This window comes from Eubalaena glacialis, chromosome 11 (genome assembly GCF_028564815.1).
Source record: "Eubalaena glacialis isolate mEubGla1 chromosome 11, mEubGla1.1.hap2.+ XY, whole genome shotgun sequence".
Classification (NCBI taxonomy): Eukaryota; Metazoa; Chordata; class Mammalia; order Artiodactyla; family Balaenidae; genus Eubalaena; species Eubalaena glacialis.
In genome coordinates, this window is record NC_083726.1 from 15,322,690 (window position 1) to 15,342,106 (window position 19,417).

The window sequence follows — 19,417 nt, forward strand, 5'->3', positions numbered from 1 at the left end:
CATGTAATGTCTTGTATCCCCTCCCACTCTGAAATACAATGACATAGCCATAGATTGTTTAACATAATGCTCCCCCTTCTGATATGATACCATAATCCAATCTGAAGTTAAAACTCGAAAGTTAAAAACAGTGTTTGGAACTGTTAAATTATTTCTCAAACAGGCGACTGGAAAAGAACAAATGCCTTTTAAAGCCCTGTCCACCTTGTAGGGCCCATCACAAAGGCTGCCTTCTTCCTGGACTCCTTCCTGATTCAGGCCTCAAGCTCCTCAGGCGCCCACCTCAGGAGCTCTCCACCTCCCACTTCCCCCCCCCTCCCCCACAACCTTTGCTCCAAGAGGGCAGGGACTTCTGCCATTTCTGCCTCTGCTGCCTCCTCAGAGCCTATGCCAGGCTGGACCTGACGCACTGTAGGTATTTAATCAACATCTGTGGATGACCTAACCATCTCCCTATGTGGGTGATCTTCTGTCTGGGGTTTTAAGTGCATTTTCCTGCCACTGACTAAACTAAGCTCCTTGTGGGTAGAGACTCAGTCAATGGAACACATGGATACTCAATACATTTAGAAATAAGCTAAGCTGTGTCTCTTTTTATAAATTAAACTTTATATATGAAATAATTTTAGATTTACAGAAGAGTTGCAAGCATCATACAGAGAGTTCCAGGATGCCCTTCACCCAGCTTCCCCCGATGTTACATCCTCCACAGCCATGGTACCTTTGTTGAAACTAAGAAATTAACATTGGTACAATACTGATCTAGTTCTTCTATGGTGTCACAACCGAGAACCTTGCAAGGGACAGTGTATTTTTCTTGCAGTGGCAAAGCAGACATTTGGGGTATTAGGTTTTGGGGGGGAACACTGGAGATGCCAGGAGGCTTTTAGGAACCCAGGGAGTGTTGGCCACACAGCTTCATTAGTGACCTGGAAGTGGGTTCCGTTTCTGGATCCCAGGGTCCTTACCCTCTGCTCACCCCCTGGCAGCCTGCCTTCTCCTCATTCAACATCACTTTCTTCTCTGCCCACCTTCACCGATCCCTGTTCAGGTCCCGGGATAATGCAGTTCTAAATGGTCAACTCCATCTCTACTCAAATCAGAAGGAGAAGGAAGGGCTGTAGCAGAGCTAGCAGGGACGGTGTTATACTACTGTCACTCCAGAGTCAGGGAAAAGTAAGGTTCAGGACCTCTGTGTTCTGGGTGGCTTATGTCAAAGTTCCCTGATATTTGGAGAGCAGGCCATTCGAGGCTGCCGTGTAGGAGCTTTCAGGCTGCACAAGGACACCTGGCTGAGGGAGCTGCAATCCAATCCACGCTCTGTTCACGAAGCTCTGTGCCCGATATGTGCCCTGTCTGCCTAGAGGAACGGTGCCCTGTCTAAGCCACATAATCAGGCTGCTGATTATGCTAGTGTCAGCCATGTACTCTTTTTCCAAATTGTGGTTAAAAAACATGTAACATAAAATTTACTGTCTTAACCATTCTTAAGTGTAATGTTCACGTGAAGTGTGCTCACATCGCTGTGCAATCAGTCTCCAGGACTCCCTGTCCCCATTAAACAACTCCCCATTCCCCTCTCCAGCCCCACCATCCCCACCCTTCTACTTGCTGTCTCTATGAAGTTGATTACTCTAGGTTCATATAAATGGAATCATACAGTATTTGTCTTTTTGTGACGAGCATATTTCACTTCATATAATGTTCCCAAGTTCATTCATATTGTAGCATGTGTCAGAACTGCCTTCCTTTTTAAGGCTGAATAACGTATGTATACACTACGTATTTTTTTATTCATTCCTCCACTGATGGACTCCTGGGTGGCTTCCCCCTTTTGTCTTTGTGAATCATGCTGCCTGAACACGGTGTACAAATGCCCTGTACTCTTGGATCCTTGATTTTGAGAAGAAAATCTGCCAGTTCAGTGACGATACCACCCACATTGAATTTCAGAGAATAGTAATAGCCACCCTCGTAATTCAGTGCTTTCAAAATTGATGACACATACCTTGGAGAGGCTGTAAATAACAGCACTTTGTGAGCATAAAATGGTCTTCCTTCTACCAGAAAGGTAACATCTGACATTTCTTTATTGTTAAGGAAATGAGGATCTGGAACAGGAAAGGGAGAGAGGGTAGCTTTAGAGAAGGGTGAGGTTTGGATTCCTCTTTTGGAGAAGTGCCCATAAGAACTGACAGGGAGGCCATGGCGATAAAATACTCATTGGAGAGAAAGTGACCAAACAGGAGACAGAATCAGTTAAAGGAACACTCAAATCACGAAATTCAGTTTCTCGTAGGAAATCTTCATAGCTTACTCGCGACTAAAAGTAGCATTTCCCCTTAGAAGACTCGCCCCCAGCCCGAGTTCAGATGACTGTCAGGTGTGGAAGGTGACCATCCACCCACCTGGCCTCTAAGGAAGTCACCCACCCCATCTCGCTCCTCCTTCTCTAGCTCAGCGCCCGCCTGCCGGATAGAAGTGGTTCTGAAGAGCTGTCCCCTTGCCGCTGTGTTCCAGGTGATTCGAAATCCAAGCCCTTTTCTCAGGGTCAGAGGCAAACGAGCCAGGCCCCTGCCCTCAACTCCAAGAATAAAGAAGTTGTATAACTAGTTGTACAATGAGTACTCTAGTACTTACTGAGCACTCACGATGTGCCAGGCACCGTGTGAGCTGGCACTTACACGTGTAAACTCATTCAGTCCTGGGAGAAAGGGACGGCTGTCAGGTGTGCAGCTGGGGACACTGAGGCCAGGAGTCACAGTGACTTGGTCAAGCAAATGGCAGGTGGAGAGGCCAGGATGTGAACCCAGACATTCTGACTCCAGGGCCTGCATTGCTAAGCACCGGGATCCTCCGATTTGCCTGTCATTTTGGCCATTTTTCCTGGGGCTACAGAAGGTGCCAGTCTGTCCTCAGCTCAGCACTTCTGTCTCACTGGGAAAATCCACCAACACTCCCGTACACCCCTACACAACTCCACCCCACCTGGCTTCTAAGTCAGACCCCTGGCCTGGCCCCATTTTGCCCAGGCCCTGCTGTAACTTGGACCCAGAATTTGCCTTCCTGGCTGATTTGCCCCAGGTGGTGGTCCTGGATGTCCTCCACTCATATTTCTCTGTCAGTACCTATAGCCACCTCACCTCTTCCCAATAAAAAAGTTTTAATTTAAAACATATCAAAAAAAGCATAAAAAAGTCAAAATCACCTGTAATCCCACTATCTTAAAAAAATTTTTTTTTATTAAAAAAATACAACAAAACCCAAACTTCTAAATCTCTCCAGGTAAAGGGAAGAGAGGCTACAGAGGAAGGCCCCAGAGTTGACTACCACTTCTCCACTTGCTTTAAAGACTGTTAACAGGTTGGAGTCACTTTCTCCCTCTTCTCAGCCACATGCCTCCCTCTGCTGGGTCTCTCTCACTCCCACTGTCCACTTCCAACTAGCCCCCACTCCTGCTTCCCAAATTGCTAATATCTCCTACCTTTAGCTCTTTTTACCATTCTCTCCTAGAATTCACTGGGAGGGCAAGAGGACAACGTACTATAAAAAAATAAGGCATGTGCTCTCCAGTTTGCCATAGTCCCCACCACTCCCTATTGTCTTACACCAAACTCATTTCAATCATTTTTATGACCTGCCCAGCCCTACAGAGATGCCAGTTTGGAACCTTTGTCACTACTCTTATCTTTCCTTTCAAGTAGATTCCTAAGGAACTACTATTTGGCCACCTTCAATTATCTGAGCTTGAAATGCTGTATTGAAGATACAAAACACTATATGTTCCATATTCCACTTATTAGTAATTATGTCCTCTTTCTTTCATCTTGTGAGCTTTGAGCCTCTCAGGCCTGCCTTTATTCTCTTGGTGCTAATAACCCTCGGGATTCCAGTGCTTGGGCTGAAAACCAGGCCCTTTTAATTGCTGGTGAAAGAAATCTCAGCAAATTCAGGAGGAAAAAAAATGTTCCCTCCTCTCCTATAGCTACAGGAAAGCAGATTTTATGCTGCATCAGTGAAACAGCCCTTGCAAATGTTTGCTCTAACAAGGGTGTCTTGTAAGGCACCAGCTGTCAGAGATTATTGCTATGTCCTGGCAATGTAACCTTCAATCTCTAAAGTCTGTTAATTTGATTGATCTTTATAATTTGTTGCCCTGATAATATTTTAATTAACACCTGTTTTCTACAAGGTAGAACTACTTGCAGTTTTAGTACATTCTGGTTTGCCTACATGAATGGGCATAAAGAAAACCAGACAATTTTGATTCAACTGCTAAATTTTTCATTTTAGCATAAAAGTTGTATCATTTAAATTAACAGGTTATTCATGACAGGAACAAAAATACTTTAAAACAGTTTCATGAATTTAGCCTTTTCACTAATTTAAACTAGCTCACCTGTTTCAAAAGTAGGGGTTTTGCTAAAGGGTAGAATTTTTCAGATGCTTCCATTTCTCCAAAGTTTCCTGGTCTTTATAGGAAGAGGAAACAGGAAGTAGGAAAGTCCCCAACCTTCATGGCAAAGGGAGTCCTTTATCTTTAATATTTTATAACCCCCTAGGCAGTGAGAGACAGGCCCTTGCAACAGAAGGTTCACGTTTCAGGATTCAAGGCAGCTGGGTGTTTGCCTTCTTGCCAGGCTGATCAACCAGTTTGCAAGGATCTTCCGAATGCAATCAGCGCCTGATGCAAAGGTTTCTTCTGGAAAACCCCAGAAGCCGGACTGGAGAATGATGGAATTGTGGCTTTGGGGGGACCAGGGTTCAAGCTCCAGTTCCACCTGAACTGATGCTGCAGCCTCTGAGAGCCTCTCTTTCCTCAGCTTTGACCAGGATGACACTGTGTGCCTCCTGGGGTGGCCCGGGGATTGCTTGAGAGAGAGTAGGTCAGGGGCTTTGCTGTGGCCAGCTCAATGCCAGGGTCAAAGAAGGGTGAAAAGTGATTACTGCTACCCTGATGGAAGTTCAGGGTGTCCTGTCTCCTCAGCTCGGCTCTGTTCTCCTCTTGTGTGTGTGTGCACGCGGCACGGGAAGGGGGCAACACTTCCTCACCTCTCCTCCCAGTTCCCTGCAGGACTTCTATTAGGAGGACACTGCCGTACTGCCACTGTCCCCAGCTTGTTCCATCTCAGGGAGGAGGGACTTCTTAGAGGGGAGGCTGGGGGAGAGCAGCCATACACAGCTCAGCCTTCTCTGGGACTTTACCTGGCAGCTGGAAGTGCGTGGGCTCAGAAGGTCTTGGGCAGCCTGTCACTGTCGGTGACTTGCAGTAGAAAGGCACTCAACGGAGGGATGAGATTTTGGCGAGTTCCCTTGTCCACACCCCCAAGGTATGTTCTCCAAACAGTTTAATCCCATAACAAAGGTGATATCCCGACCTCCACCTACCTCACTCCAGTATCCACCTCGTTTGCCCTCCAACACTCCCACCTTCTTTTATGGCGTTTGCTTGCTCCCTGCCCTCAAATCACAAAGCAACAGTGCAGGGCAGGACCCGGGAAGCACTTACTCACCCAGGCGCGAGGTCTGTTTCCGTTTGATCTCTGTGAGCTTGGGGATGGGGTAGGGCCCATAGCAGTGAGTGAAGATGACACACAGCTGCTGGCTGATCACTTCGTTCTGTGGAAAGGAAAGAACAGCTCATGCTGCTGGGGGCCGAGCACTCATCCAAGCTGTGGTGTAATAATGGGTTCCTCCCCCCAGGCGAGAGGAGCCCACAGACTTACTGCAGATTATGAGAGAAATTCCCCCGACATCACACGTTCACTTTGCCCATCAGGCCCTGGATTTGCTTGCTTTGTTTGTCCACTATGTCTAGCAGGTTCATTGGTGGAAGTTTAATTTGTAATTAAATCCTTTCTTGCTCCAATCATTTCTTTACTATCCATTAGAAAACAAGTTTTGTAACTCACAGGATGGAAAATAAGTTTTACACCCTAAACACACCTTTATTAATACGCCAAAATTCTGGCAGCAGGTAATTATCCCGAAAATCATAGCAGGAAGCCCTTTGGGTCCTGTGCTTGTGCTCTCCATGACCAAGATACAAACACTCCTGATTCGGCTTCCTTCTGAATTTGATTCTGGTGCTGAGGCATTTCCAGATCCAGGAGTGCTCAGCTGAATCACTTCCTCCAAAAAAAAGTGTGTGTGGGGGGGGAATAGTTCTGTGATGCAAAACTACAGCTGCCCCAGTTGCTCAGGGAGCCTGTTTCTGATCGCCCTTCGCCCTTCACGTTCTTTCCTCCTTTCCCGTTGGGGCCCGTGCTGTTCATTAATCTCCCTCCAACTGCAGGTGTGCAGGAAGGAAGCCAGGGATCAGAGCATTTTTTTGGATGCTTTTTACTGGGTGAAGGGGGTTGAAACTAGGGGCTAAAAACAGAGGTAGATAGCTAGACATTTACAGTATATTAAGAAAAGTAGGTTACAACACAATTTGTACCATGTATTTTTGGAAGTAAAATGCTACATATATATTTGGATGTATAAAGAAAGGTCTGGAAAAAGAGTAGCTACCGTTGGGTGGGATGATGATGTCTTCCCTTTTTTAATCTATATTTTCTATAATAAACAAGTGTTGCTTTGGTCATAAAAACAAAAAATGTTATTTTTAATCTTAAAAGATAGGTTTGAGACTACTAATGATGTTAGCAGTTCTTATTCTTGAATCTACTTCACTGTGTTCCTGAAAGAGAGGGATTACAGCTCAACATATGGAAAGAAAACCCAACCCTTTGATCCTGCAAGGCACCATGTTACCTCAGAGGGGGTCCACAGAGGTGCCTAAGGAGATGCAATCATATTGGACAGAAAAAGGGATTCTGCTTTCAAAGATGATGCCTTATGACCAAAAGGTGTTACCTGCTCCTCTCACTTAACACTCACAGAGTGACTGTCTCATGGCTGCAGCAGTGGTTCTCAAAGTGTGGTCCCGGGACCACAGACTTCAGCCTCAGGTGGGCTGGGGGTGGGGCCCACCAGTCAATATTTTAACAAGTTTTCTGATGATTCGGATGCTCCCTTTGGTTTGAGAACCACAAGTTTCATATACTGAAATTCTGTCTTGGGTTTGACCTGGGCTGGGGACTGTAAATTTGTTTCCTTTGGTCTAAAGCCTTGCCACACAAACACGCTCCATCGACCAGCAGCAGTAGTATTGCCTGGGAACTTGCGAGAAATGCAGACTCTCACCCTAGGCCCACTGAATCAGAATCGGCATTAACACGCTCTGCAGGTGATTCCCGTGCATACTCATGTTGGAGAAGCACCGGGCGGTTGGCAGTACTGTGGCCCCTAGAGGACTGCTGTGCCCTAATCTCTGGGACTGTGATATCATGAGATACCACGCCTGTGAATATGTTCTCTTTCAGAGCAAAAGGGACTTGGCAGGAGTACTTAAGGTCACTAACTAGTTGACCTTAAAAGTTGACCTTAAAAGGGGGCAATTACTTTGGATTATCTGGGTGGGCCCACTGTAATCACATGACCCTTTAAAGTTAGAGGCAGAAGAGGAATTCAGAAGGGATGGGGGAGAAGTGGAAGTCAGAGGGAGTGGAGGCCTGAGAAGGACTTGATGCACTGTTGCTTGAAGACGGCGGGGGCCACATGGTGAGCTTGAGAGGGGATGCAGGCCCCAACACTAGGAACAAAATGTGACCCCCCAGCTGACCCCCAGGAAGGAAATGGGACCTCAGTCCTACAGCCACAAGGAATTGAATTCTACCCAAACCTGAATGAGCTTGCAAGTGGATTCTTCCCAGGTCTCTAGAAAGGAACTCAGCCCTGCTGATACCCCTGATTTTGGTCCTGTGAGACCCTAAGTAGAGAGCCCAGCCGAGACCTTGTGCCTGGACTTCTGACCAATGGAAACCATGAGATAGTAAATGGCTGTTGTCTTCAGCCTCTAAATTGTGGTCATGTGTTACTGCAGCAATAGAAACTAATACAGCTCATCTAGAGTTTGCCTATTTCGTCATGCTTCTGACCACAGCGTGCCTGACACACTGTGGATGCACAGTGAATACTTGCAGATCACAAGAAAGATGAGATCTGTGACCTGCAAGATGCTCTGTGCAGACTGGGTGATGAATGGTGCTGGTCTCACTAGCTGCACCTGGGGTTGTCTTGGGAGCCTTGCTGGTGAGTCAGCCCATCTCATCAACTCGGGGGAAGGAATGAAGATCCATTTCCTGGATTTCGTGACCCGTAAGAGAAGCCTGAGCAACCAGTGGACTCTTCGTGGGGCTTTTTTTTTTGGTGGTGGTGGTGGTAGTTGTTTAATTCAATTCAATAGGTACTTATTCAGCATCTAAGAGGTAACCGGCACTGTGAAAGGAGCCATAGTGGGGGCAACAGAGGCAGCAGAGCAAGATCCCGTCTCTCCAGGAACTCACAGCTTGGCCTAACTTCACTGTGTTGTATCACCTGAGAAAGTAAAGACAAGGGCTGTCTGTTCCAAAGGGACAGTCCTCAAGCACTTAAAAATTATCTGGGAGGCACATAACTCCCCACTCCTAAGTGAGGGCTGCACATAGTGACTTGCTTCCAAAGAGCACAGTCTGGAAAGTGAGGGGGAGGCAACAGTAAGTTTGCTGTGGAGAAACTTGACGAACACAATCTCAGTCAGGTGGTCAGGGTCATCATCACCGGTGATGAGTCATATTGATAGTATGTACACCTGATGTGATGAGAAAGGCACTTTACCTCGGTGGTCATCCTTCCCAAACCCACAATCTCAGTCTAAATCGTGAGACAAATACTGCATACTCCACTAGAGGGGCAGCCTATAAAATATGTGACCAGTACTCCTCAGAAACTGTCATGGTCATCAAAAACAAGGAAAGTCTGAGAAACTGTCTCAGCCAAGAGGAGCTGAAGGAGGCATGACAACTAAAGGTAACGTGGTGTCCTGGAGCAGAAAAAGACACTAGATAAAAACTGAGGAAACAGGAATAAAGTATTTAGCTAACAATAACGTATCCATGTTGGTTCACTGATTATAACAAATGTACCACACTAATGCAGGATGTTAATAATGGGAGAAGCAGGTGAGGGGCTGTATGGGAACTCTCTGTGCTATCTTCTCCATTTTTCTGTAAATCTAAAATCATTCCAAAAAATGAAGTCTATTATTAAGAGAAAAGCTGCCCAATGAGGAAATAGGAAAATTATGATGAAAGCACTAGAAGTTCAGGAGAGAAAGGGAAAGAAGATGGGTCATCAACAGTTCCCTAGGCTTGACTCATTCATCCCCCAAAGGTTTCGTGAATGTAAACTTTCCCTCATGCACTAAGCTATACTTTCATCCATTCATGAATTTTTTCTTCAAATATTTATTGAGCATCTGCTAAGTGCCAGGCACTGGCTAGACCCTGAGGGCTGGACACTGTGTGAAGGATGATGTTGATGAGCCCGATGCCAGCACCAAAGATGCTGCCATTGCCAAGGTTTTCTGGCCGCTTCTCTTTCAGAGATGAGAACCCTAAGAGAAGACTCCCCACTGTGTCCTTGAACTCATCTGTGTTTGTCGAGGTGTCTGCTCTGTGCCCTCTTCTGTGCACTTCCTCCAGACTGTGGGATTGTTGGGATAATTCACTCTGCTTCCCTGGCACGCTGTAATTCGTATAAGTTAACAACACTTGCGGGGTTGGTCTACCCTATGGATTTGGTTAGCTCTGGACCCGAACGTGAAGACAGTGGCTGGAATTAACTGAGCTTGAGGCTCACTCTGTTCTGGGGGTGGGCGTGGGTTGGGTGGCTGTGCTGGGACAGATGCTGACACTCTCCTCTGAGTGACACATTTAAGCATGGTGCTTTTAGCTCAAAGGGCCACAAGGCTCAAGCCCCAGGGGCAGCGGGCCAGCCTCAGCATGCAGGCTCTGACCTGGGAGGCCTGGGCTGGGAGAGGTAGGTCTGGCCAGGCTCACGTACATGGCAGCCGGTTAGCGGTTGTTACTGGCGTGCCGCTGGGTACCTGGAATTCAGGTTTCTCATGGAAAATGCTGGGTACGTGTGCTCGTTGGGTGAACTTGGGTCCTCGGGACTCGGAACTGTGCGGCTACATAGAACTAGACAGGAATGAAGCCAAGTTCCTTACACCACGGTTACCAGGAGACTCCCCTGAGATGGATTCCTGTGGATTTGGGGGCTGACATCCTTCCTCTCCTCCTCTAACCCCTCACTCCTCTCCTAAAAAGATACTGAAACACTTTCTCTTCTTCACAAAGGAGTGCTAGGATTGATCCCAAAGGTCCTTTTCAGGTGGCTTAGGCGGGGGTTCTACACAGTGGTAAAAACATGGACAAGGGGGCCAGATGGGACTGGGCCGCAGTCCTGGCTCCTCACTCACTAGCTCTGTGACCTTAGGAAAGTGACTCGGCCTCTCTGGGTTTTGGTATTCTCTTCCAAAGTGGATTAAAACTACCTGCTTGGTGAGGTGACTATGAGAGCTAAAAAGGATAACACATCCCAATATACCACTGAACCAAAGGAAAGTGCTGAGATTTGACCATTTTTAACCCCCCAAACAGCAATTTCCCATAATTTAGACAAATCCTGATTTTTCTAGATCCTAAAATGTCATAAAATTAATGGCAGCTTTTAGGAAGAGGAAAAATAAACTCACCACATTAAACACACACACTCATTTTTAAGATCCATTTAACTTGAGAAATGCTGGAAGGTGGAAAAAGCTGTGTCTCAGAATCAAGAGAATGCGGAATTACTGTTACTATCTGGGGACACTGGCAGTGAGTTCTCTGCCTCAATCCACTGTCAACAGCGATTGACTCTTCCCTACAGAGGCCCCTCCCTTGCGGGATGCACTGGGCTGACCTGTGAGCAGTGAGCTGCTCTGCGCTGCCACACGCCTGGGAAAGGTGGTGGTGGGAAGGGTCCTCACCTCCAGAGGATTCTGCGAGGTCAGCATGTAGCCCCACTGGAGTTGTGCACAAGATGAAATTGAACACACAATGAACTCAAGTGCTTTTAAATAGTCATCCATGTGTTTTGATATGTACCTTTTATTCACAGCAAGTGAGGAAGGTTTTCAATTTATGGTAGTAATACAATGCTTCCTTTCTAACTACATTTAATGGAAGGCAAATTGATTTAAAGAAAAGTATCAGTGGAAATACCCTTGAGGAATGAAAGGGAAATAAGACATTATCAGATGAAGGAAAACTAAAAGAATTTGTCACCAGGAGACCTACCCTAAAAGAATAGCTGAAGAAAGTTCTCTAAACAGAAAGGATAGAGGAAGGAATCTTGAGACATCAGGAAGAAAGAACATGGTAAACAAAAATATGGATAAACATAATAGGTTTTCTTTCTTCTCTTGAGTTTCCTAATTATGTTTGATGGTTGATGCAAAAATTATAAGTGTCTGATGTGGTTCTAAATGTATGTAAAGACAATTATGTCACAAATGGGGGATGGTAAAGGGACATAAAGGAAAGTAAGGTTTCTGTACTTTACTTGAACTGGTAAAATGAAGACACCAGTAGTCTATGATGTTATACACACACACACACACTATAATACTGCAAGCAACCACTAGAAAAACTATACAAAGGGATACACTCAAAAACACTACAGACATATAAAAATGGAATTTAAAAAGTGTTCAAGTAGTCCACAAGAAGGCAGAAAAAGAAAAGAGAAAAAACCAAAAATAAGATGGCAGACTTAAGCCTTAAAGTAGCAATAACTGAGTAAAATATAAATGGTCTCAATATACCAATTAAAAAAGAGATTGGCAGAGTGGATGAAAAGCCCAACTATATGCTTTTTACAAGAAAGTCACTTCAAATCTAATAAAACAGGCAAGGTGAGAGTAAAGGATGGAAAAAATATATCACATGAACATTAATCAAAGGAAAGCAGGAGTGGCTATATAAATATTAGATAAAGTAGACTTCAGAGCAAAGAAAATTAGCAGAAGCAGAGAGGGGCATTATATAATGATAAAAGGGTTAATTCACCAAGAAGATATTGCAGTCCTAAATGTGTATGCACCAAACAACAGATCTGCAAAATATGTGAATCAAAAACTGACAGAACCAAAAGAAGAAACAGACAAACCCACAATTACAGTTGGAGATTTTAATATCCCTTTCTCAACTGATAGAATAACTAGACAGAAAATCTGTAGGATATGGAAGAACTCAACAATACCATCAACCAACAGGGCCTTACCGACAGTTATGGAAACACTCCACTCAACAATGGCAGAAAACAGTCTTTTCTTTTTTTTGGCCACATTGCATGGCTTGTGGGATTTTAGTTCCCAGACCAGGGATCGAACCCAGGCTCCCGGCAGTGAAAGCACTGAGTCCTAACCACTGGACCACCAGGGAATTTCTGAAAACAGTCTTTTCAAGTGCCCACGAAACCAAGATAGACCATATCCTGGGCCATAAAACCAACCTCAAAATTTTAAAAGGATTGAAATAATACAGACTGTGTTCTCTGACCACAATGGAATCAACCTAGAAATCAATAACAGAAAGATAACAGGAAAATCTCCAAATACTTGGAAACGAAACAACACATTTCTAAATAATTCATAAGTCAAAAAGGAAGTTCCAAGGGAAATAAAAAACACACTGAACTGAATGAAAGTGAGAATAAAAGGTATCAAATTTTGTGGTACACAACCAGAGTAGTGCTGAGAAAGATATGCATATATAAGAAAAGAGGAAAAGTCTCAAATTAATATTCTAAGCTTCTACCTAAAGAACCTGGAAAAAGAAAAACAAAATAAGAAAAAAAAAAAAAGAAAAGAAAAACAAAATAAGCGCAAAGCAAGCAAATAATAAAGATAAGAGCAGCAATCAATGAAACTTAGAAGAGTAGCAGAGAGAGAAGACACAAATTAACAAAATCAAGAATGAAACAGGGGCTATCACTACAGACTCTGTAGACATCAGAAGGGTAATAAGGGAATATGATGAGCAACTCTACACACATACATTTGACAACGTAGATGAAATAGACCAATTCCCTGAAAAACACAAAGTACCCCACCTCACTCAATATTAAGTAGATAATTTGAATAGCTCTGTACCTATTAAAGAAATTGAAGTTGTAATTTAAAAAACTCCCCTTAAAGAAATCTCCAAGACCAAATTGAAAAGGAAGAAATGAAACTATCTCTACTTGCAGATGACATGATTATCTAAGTAGAAAAATCCCAATAAATCTGCAAAATACTCCTAAAACTAATAAATGAGTTCAGCAAGGTCACAGGATACGAGATAAACATACAAAAATCAACTGTATTTCCATATGCTAGCAATGAACACATGGACAAAAAATTAAAAATATAACATCATTTACAATTGTTAAAAAAAGAGAAATAGTTATGTGTAAATCTAATAAAACATGTCCAGGACTTGTACCCTGAAAACTCACAATATTGATGAAAGAAATCAAAGAAGATCTAAAGACACCAAGAGACTAACATGTTCATGGACTGAAAGACTTAACATAGAAAAGATGTCAATTCTCCCTAAACTGATATAGAGGTTTAACACAATTCCTATCAGTCTCAGCAAGATTTCTGTTGTTGTTCATATAGCAAATTAGTTCCAAAATTTATATGGAAAGGCAAAGAACTAACATAGCTAAATTCATTTTGTGAAAGAAGAATAAAATGGAAGGAACCAATTTACCCAATTTCAAGATTTATTTTATAGCTATAGTAATTAAGACTGTGTGGTAATGGTGGAAGGACAGACACATAGATCAATGGAACAGAATGGAAAACCCAGAAACACACCCACACAAATATGCCCAACTGACTTGACAAAGTTGTAAAAGTAATTTGATGAAAGAGAGATAGTCTTTTCAACAAATGGTGCTGGAGCAATTGAACATCCACTGGCAAAACAAAAACAAAAACAAAACAACTTTGCTCTGAGTCCCGCACTTCATACAAAAATTAACTCAAAATGAAAATGAATCACAGACTTCAGCGTAAAACAGAAAACTATAAAAATTCTAGGAAAAAAATGCAGGAGGAAATCTTCATGATTTAGGGCTAGGCAAAGCATTCTAATACTTGACACCAAAAGCATAAGCTCCATAAAAGGAAAAACTTAAATTGGACTTCCTCGAAATGGAAGCTCTGTGAAAGACCCTGTTAAGAGGATAAGAAGACAAGCTACAGAGTGGGAGAAAGTATTTGCAAACCATATATCTGACAAAAGACTATTTTCTAGAATTTACAAAGAACTCTCAAAATTCAACAGTGAGGGACTTCCCTGGTGGTGCAGTGGTTAAGAGTCCGCCTGTCAATGCAGGGGACATGGGTTTGAGCCCTGGTCTGGAAAGATCCCACATGCTGCGGAGCAACTAAGCCTGTGCAACACAACTCCTGAGCCTGCGCTCTAGAGCCCGTGAGCTGCAACTACTGAGCCCACATGCCGCAACTACTGAAGCCCGCGCGCCTAGAGCCCGTGCTCTGCAACAAGAGAAGCCACCGTGACGAGAAGCCTGCGCACCGCAACGAAGAGCAGCCCCCGCTCACCACAACTAGAGAAAGCCCTCGCGCAGCAACGGAGACACAATGCAGCCATAAATTAAAAAAAATAAATAAATAAAGTAAAATAAATTCAACAGTGAAAAACCAGACAATTTAATTAGAACACGGGCAAAAGACACAAAGAGACATTTCACTGAAGAGGATATACAGATGGCAAATAAACACATGAAAATATGTTCAACATCATTAGCCATTTAGGGAAATGCAAATTAAAACCACAATGAGATACCACTTATACATCTACCAGAATGGCTAAAATAAAAAATAGCAATAGCACCAAACAGGGAGGATGTGGAGAAACTTCATTACCCATACTTCGTTGGTGGGAATATAAAATGGTGCAGCCACTCTCAAGAACAGTTTAGCAGTTTCTTTAAAAACTAAACATGCAACTTCCATACAAACCAGCAATTGCACTCCTGAGCATTTATCCCAGAGAAATGAAGACTTAGATTCATATCAAAAACCTGTGCAGGAATGTTTATAACAGCTTTATTTGTAATAGCTCAGAACTGGAAACAACTCAGATGTCCTTCAGTGGTGAGTGGTTAATAAACTGTGATCCGTCCATACCACAGAGTACTAGTCAGCAATAGAAAGAATCAAACTATCAACACATGCAACGACCTGGAAGAATCTTCAGAGAATTATGCTGAGTGAGAAAATCTAATCCTAAAAAGTTACATACTGTATGATTCCATTTAAATCACATTCTTGAAATGACAAAATTAGAGAAATGGAGACCGGATTAGTGGTTACCGGGGCATAAGGAGGGAGTGAGGGCAGAAGAGATATGGGTGTGGCTGTAAAAGGGCAACATGGGGGATTCTTATGGTGATGGGAGTTTTCTGCATGTTTACTGTATCATGTCAATATCTTGGTTGTGATATTTAACTGTCATTTTGCAAGATATTGCCAATGGGGGAAACGAAGTATCTCTCTGTATGTTTTCTTACAACTGCATGTGACTCTACAATTGTCTCAAAATAAAAAGTGTAATTTACAAAACTCAATATTAAAACAGTGGGAAAACCCCCTAAAAAATGTATAAACCACAAGGAAAAAAACAAAATAAAACACATAGCTCATGTCTCACCCTTGGCTAAAGCCTCCAGTGGTGTTCTATTCAGTTCACATGGAGAGAAACCCCAAATGTCCACCATGGAGAAAGGCTCCGTGCCATTTGATTTCATCTCCTACACTTTCTCCTGTGTCCCACTGCTTCCTGCTGCCCCAGGACATCAAGCACGTTCCCACCTGGAGCCTGAGCTCCGGCAGTTCCCCCACTTGGAATGCTTTCCCTCCAGACCTCTGCGTGGCTGGAAGCTTTTCCTCACTTAGGTGGTTGTTCACATGCTACCTCCTCTGGGAGACTTTTCTTACCATCCTCTCTAAATTAGACCTTGCGTGCTCCCCCCACCAGAGACTACATCGTTGTCCAAGTTCATTTTTTTCATAGCATTTATCATGCTCTCACTCTCTTTTGCTGATGTATTTCCTTGCGTACTATGTGTCTGCCCCTCCCCTGGCCACAGTAAGTTCCATAAAGAAGGTAAAGAAGGTCCTGTCATCCCTGTAGCCTAGTGGGCACTCATGACTACAGAATGAATAAATGCCCAGAGGAGTTATGTGTGGGAGAAACGGGCCAGGAGCTCTCTTTAAACAGATGTATTTAAAAAAATGACTGTATTGTTCTACTCCTGGGGAACTCTAGAGACACTGAACCCTTTTAAAGATAAAATTTATAACTGGGGGCAAAAAAGCACATCTACAACTAGATTTCAAGTAACGTATGACCGAGCACGAGTCACGGATGGGGAGAAGGCATCGCTTCACTTTACAGGATGGCTGTATTTCTGTGAGTTGACCGTAAAGTGGATTTATTTACAGGAATTCTATATTCTTACCCACTACTCTGATAGAACCAGGTGTTTGCGCCCACAGAACAGCAGACATGATGTGAACAGGAATCCGTTAGTGGAGGGAGAAGGGGCAATGCTAGCTCGTTGTGTGATGCGTGGCTACTCCTTTCCTCCAATAGGACACTTTCTGAAGGCAGAGCTTTGCAGCACTTTCTCAACTCTCTGAACTTCTCTGCCACCATCTCTCTCCAGACATCTTTTGACCCCAGGAACATCACCATGTTTGGGGACTGCTTGACTTGCCCCGGCAGCCACGGGAAATTGATCACCTCTTTGCCCCCTGTGGTCAGTGTACATGATGATGTAATACCACATCTCACCAGTAGGGGTTGCCATTGACCCCCTATAAGGGCAAACGACTCCTGAAAGCACCCTTTTCCCCAGACTTGCCCCCCCCCGCCCCCCCCCCCCCCCGCCACCCCGGTCCTGACCACGAGCTGCTCCTGCCCCATCCCTGGCTCCCTCCACCCTCCAAGATCAGTACAGCTGACAGGGAGCAGGCTCTAGTCCACATCTGCCAAAGGCCCCTGCCTTCTTCCAGGCCTCCAGCTGCCCCTTTCAGCTGCTGTTGGCTGCCCTTTCGGGGTGGTGGCTGAGTGGGGTATAAGGGGCCTGCTGGGGTGCTAGCAATGTTCCATTTCTCAGTCTGGGTGCTGACCACACAGGTAAGTTTACCTTGTGAAAATTCATTAGGCTCTATAGTTACGATCTGGGCACTTTTCTGATGTATCTCATTCTTCAAAGTAAAGTTTACTTTAAAAATCCATAGATTAGGTTTCCTTAATACATAGGGTGCCTTAGTCATTTCTGGAACTCCCACTACAGCCCGTAGAAGGAAAAAAAAAAAAAAAAAAAACCAAACCAAAAACCAATTAGAACACCAAGACCCTGGGAACAGACCTAGCAATGATTTTTCACTAAGGTGGTTTCTTAGGTAGTTTCAGGCCTTATGTATTTATTTTTCAAGTTGCGGGGTGAGGGGTGAGGGGAAGGGAGAGTTTGGTTTTGAAATACTTCCAGCAGGTTTTGCTCTTTGTGGAATCACTGAAGCTCATTACCCGAGGGCCGGCATACCTCCTCCCATTTGGGGCCTCAGTGGGGCCTGACATCAAGCACAAATCCAGCCCACAGAGGCTGAGACTCTGGTGCTAACGAGAATACCTAATGGGACCGGCTCTGGACCCCAGGCCGGGTGCTCCAAGGCTCACAGGAAGCAGCTGGGTGTGCTGCTGCTGCTCTGCTGCGGGGCCATCCCCGCCACCCGGAGAAGGCTGCTCCCCCTCTCCACTCTTGACAGCTCCTTGGCCAAGCCTGGCAGGGGAACCCACGCTGCCCTTTTGGCTCAGAGGCCTACTTCCCTGACACTTCACAGGCTCCCACTATCTTAGGACCCCAGCGTCCTGCAAAGCCTGTTGTGAAGCGGTTGCGGCATTTCCCTGTTGCTGGGAACATAGTGTCAGCAGGAATTCAGAGGCCCTCGAGGAAGGGGTGAGCCTCAAGCACTAGGCTCAAACGATCCTCAGACCTGAAAAGGCTTCTCAGGGCCTGGCTTTCCAGGGACCTTGGCAGGGTCTGCATCCCGTCGACCTAGAGAGCTACACCCATTTCTCTCTTCCTGCTGGATTCCTAATGTCCAGCCAGGCCTGCCCTGGTCTCAGCACCTCAGTGACACCTTCCCTGAGCATCTCACACCCCTCAGAGCCTGTGCCACCCAATTTAACATTGTTTCACAAACCACCTCAGATGTCCTTGGGGCCCATGGGTGGGCTTTAGCTCCCCAGCTTTCATGCAAATTCCCCAGGCTGGAAGATATCTTTTACTTTGTCCCACGTGCCCAAGTGCCTTGGGACATAACAGGTGTTCAGTAAAGCGGCTGCCCCATGAAAGGCTGTACAAATAGCTGTAACCAGCTGGGGTACATTTGCACCAGCGCTGTGACTGCAGGGAGCCCACCCGTGGGACAGGGTCAGGCTCAGGGAGCACGGAGATCAGAGCCCCCGGCCTTTCTCTCTGCCCACGAGCACAACGGCGTTAAGCCCTCGTACCTTGCTGGCTTTCAAGATCTCGAACATGAGGGGCAGGCCCTGGGTGACGAGCTCCTCCGTGTACTCTTCCTCCTGAATGGTCTTAAACTCCTTCAACAGGCACTGAATGAGAGGCCGGCGGTGCTGCTGGAAGGCGATCCGCAAAGACTCCAGCCAGGTGTGCAGGGTCCACGGGACACCTGGAAAGGGGGCGGGCGGGGGTGGGGGAGGGGAGGGGAGGGCAGAAAACAACCAGAGGAGAAGGCGTGTTTTTATCTGGAAGCTGGCCTTTCCCAGGGACATTACCACATCATGAGACCAAGAGCCTGCCTTTCAATGAATAGAGCCAGTGTTGCTTTTTTTTCCCCCCAAAGACTCGCAGAAGTTGAAATTAAAGGTCGTAATTCGATTCCCTTAACTATGGGTGTTTAGTCCTGCACGCTACTCATATTATTAGGGGCTGCATTTTACAAGGTATAATCCTTGTGTAGAATATTGGAATTATAATGCACACTCTTTATGCAGATTGCATCCTTCTGAGTCCTGACTTCCTTCGTCTCCATCCCCTCTACATCCGTGCCCAGAGCTTCGAGGTGGTGAAACCCACGGGTGGACCTCACCATCCGCTGCTCTGGTCAGGGCAGGTATTTCCATCTGAATATGAGGACACAGGTGGATACTGCTGCCGTTCCCATGTGCAGAACATTTCCATCTGCAGGCACTTCATCAGGTCTTTCTCCCTTGATAGAAGCCCCTCCAGCAGCTGATGGCTGTGATTTGCTTCTCCCCCCTCACTGTGAGACTGAGGCACTCGCTACTGTTTATAACAAGCACACGATTCAGGGTCTCGAGCTTCAGAATCAAGCGTCACAGTCTCCCAGGGCAATGGCATAAACGTCTGCCACACTAAACGGCCACCCTCCAAG

General features: G+C 45.2%; 1 protein-coding gene across 4 annotated transcripts in view; it reads right to left on the minus strand.

The window, feature by feature from the left end:
• The window catches only part of ABTB3 (ankyrin repeat and BTB domain containing 3), a 310,593-nt gene that overhangs the window by 15,958 nt on the left and 275,218 nt on the right, over positions 1 to 19,417 (minus strand). For all 4 annotated transcript variants that reach the window (XM_061204459.1, XM_061204460.1, XM_061204457.1 and 1 more), the window contains 3 exons: positions 18,513 to 18,691; positions 5,514 to 5,619; positions 2,009 to 2,111 (listed from right to left, as the gene is read on the minus strand). In XM_061204459.1, the coding sequence (XP_061060442.1) occupies positions 2,009 to 2,111; positions 5,514 to 5,619; positions 18,513 to 18,691 (388 nt within the window). The remainder of the gene's footprint in view (positions 1 to 2,008; positions 2,112 to 5,513; positions 5,620 to 18,512; positions 18,692 to 19,417) is intronic.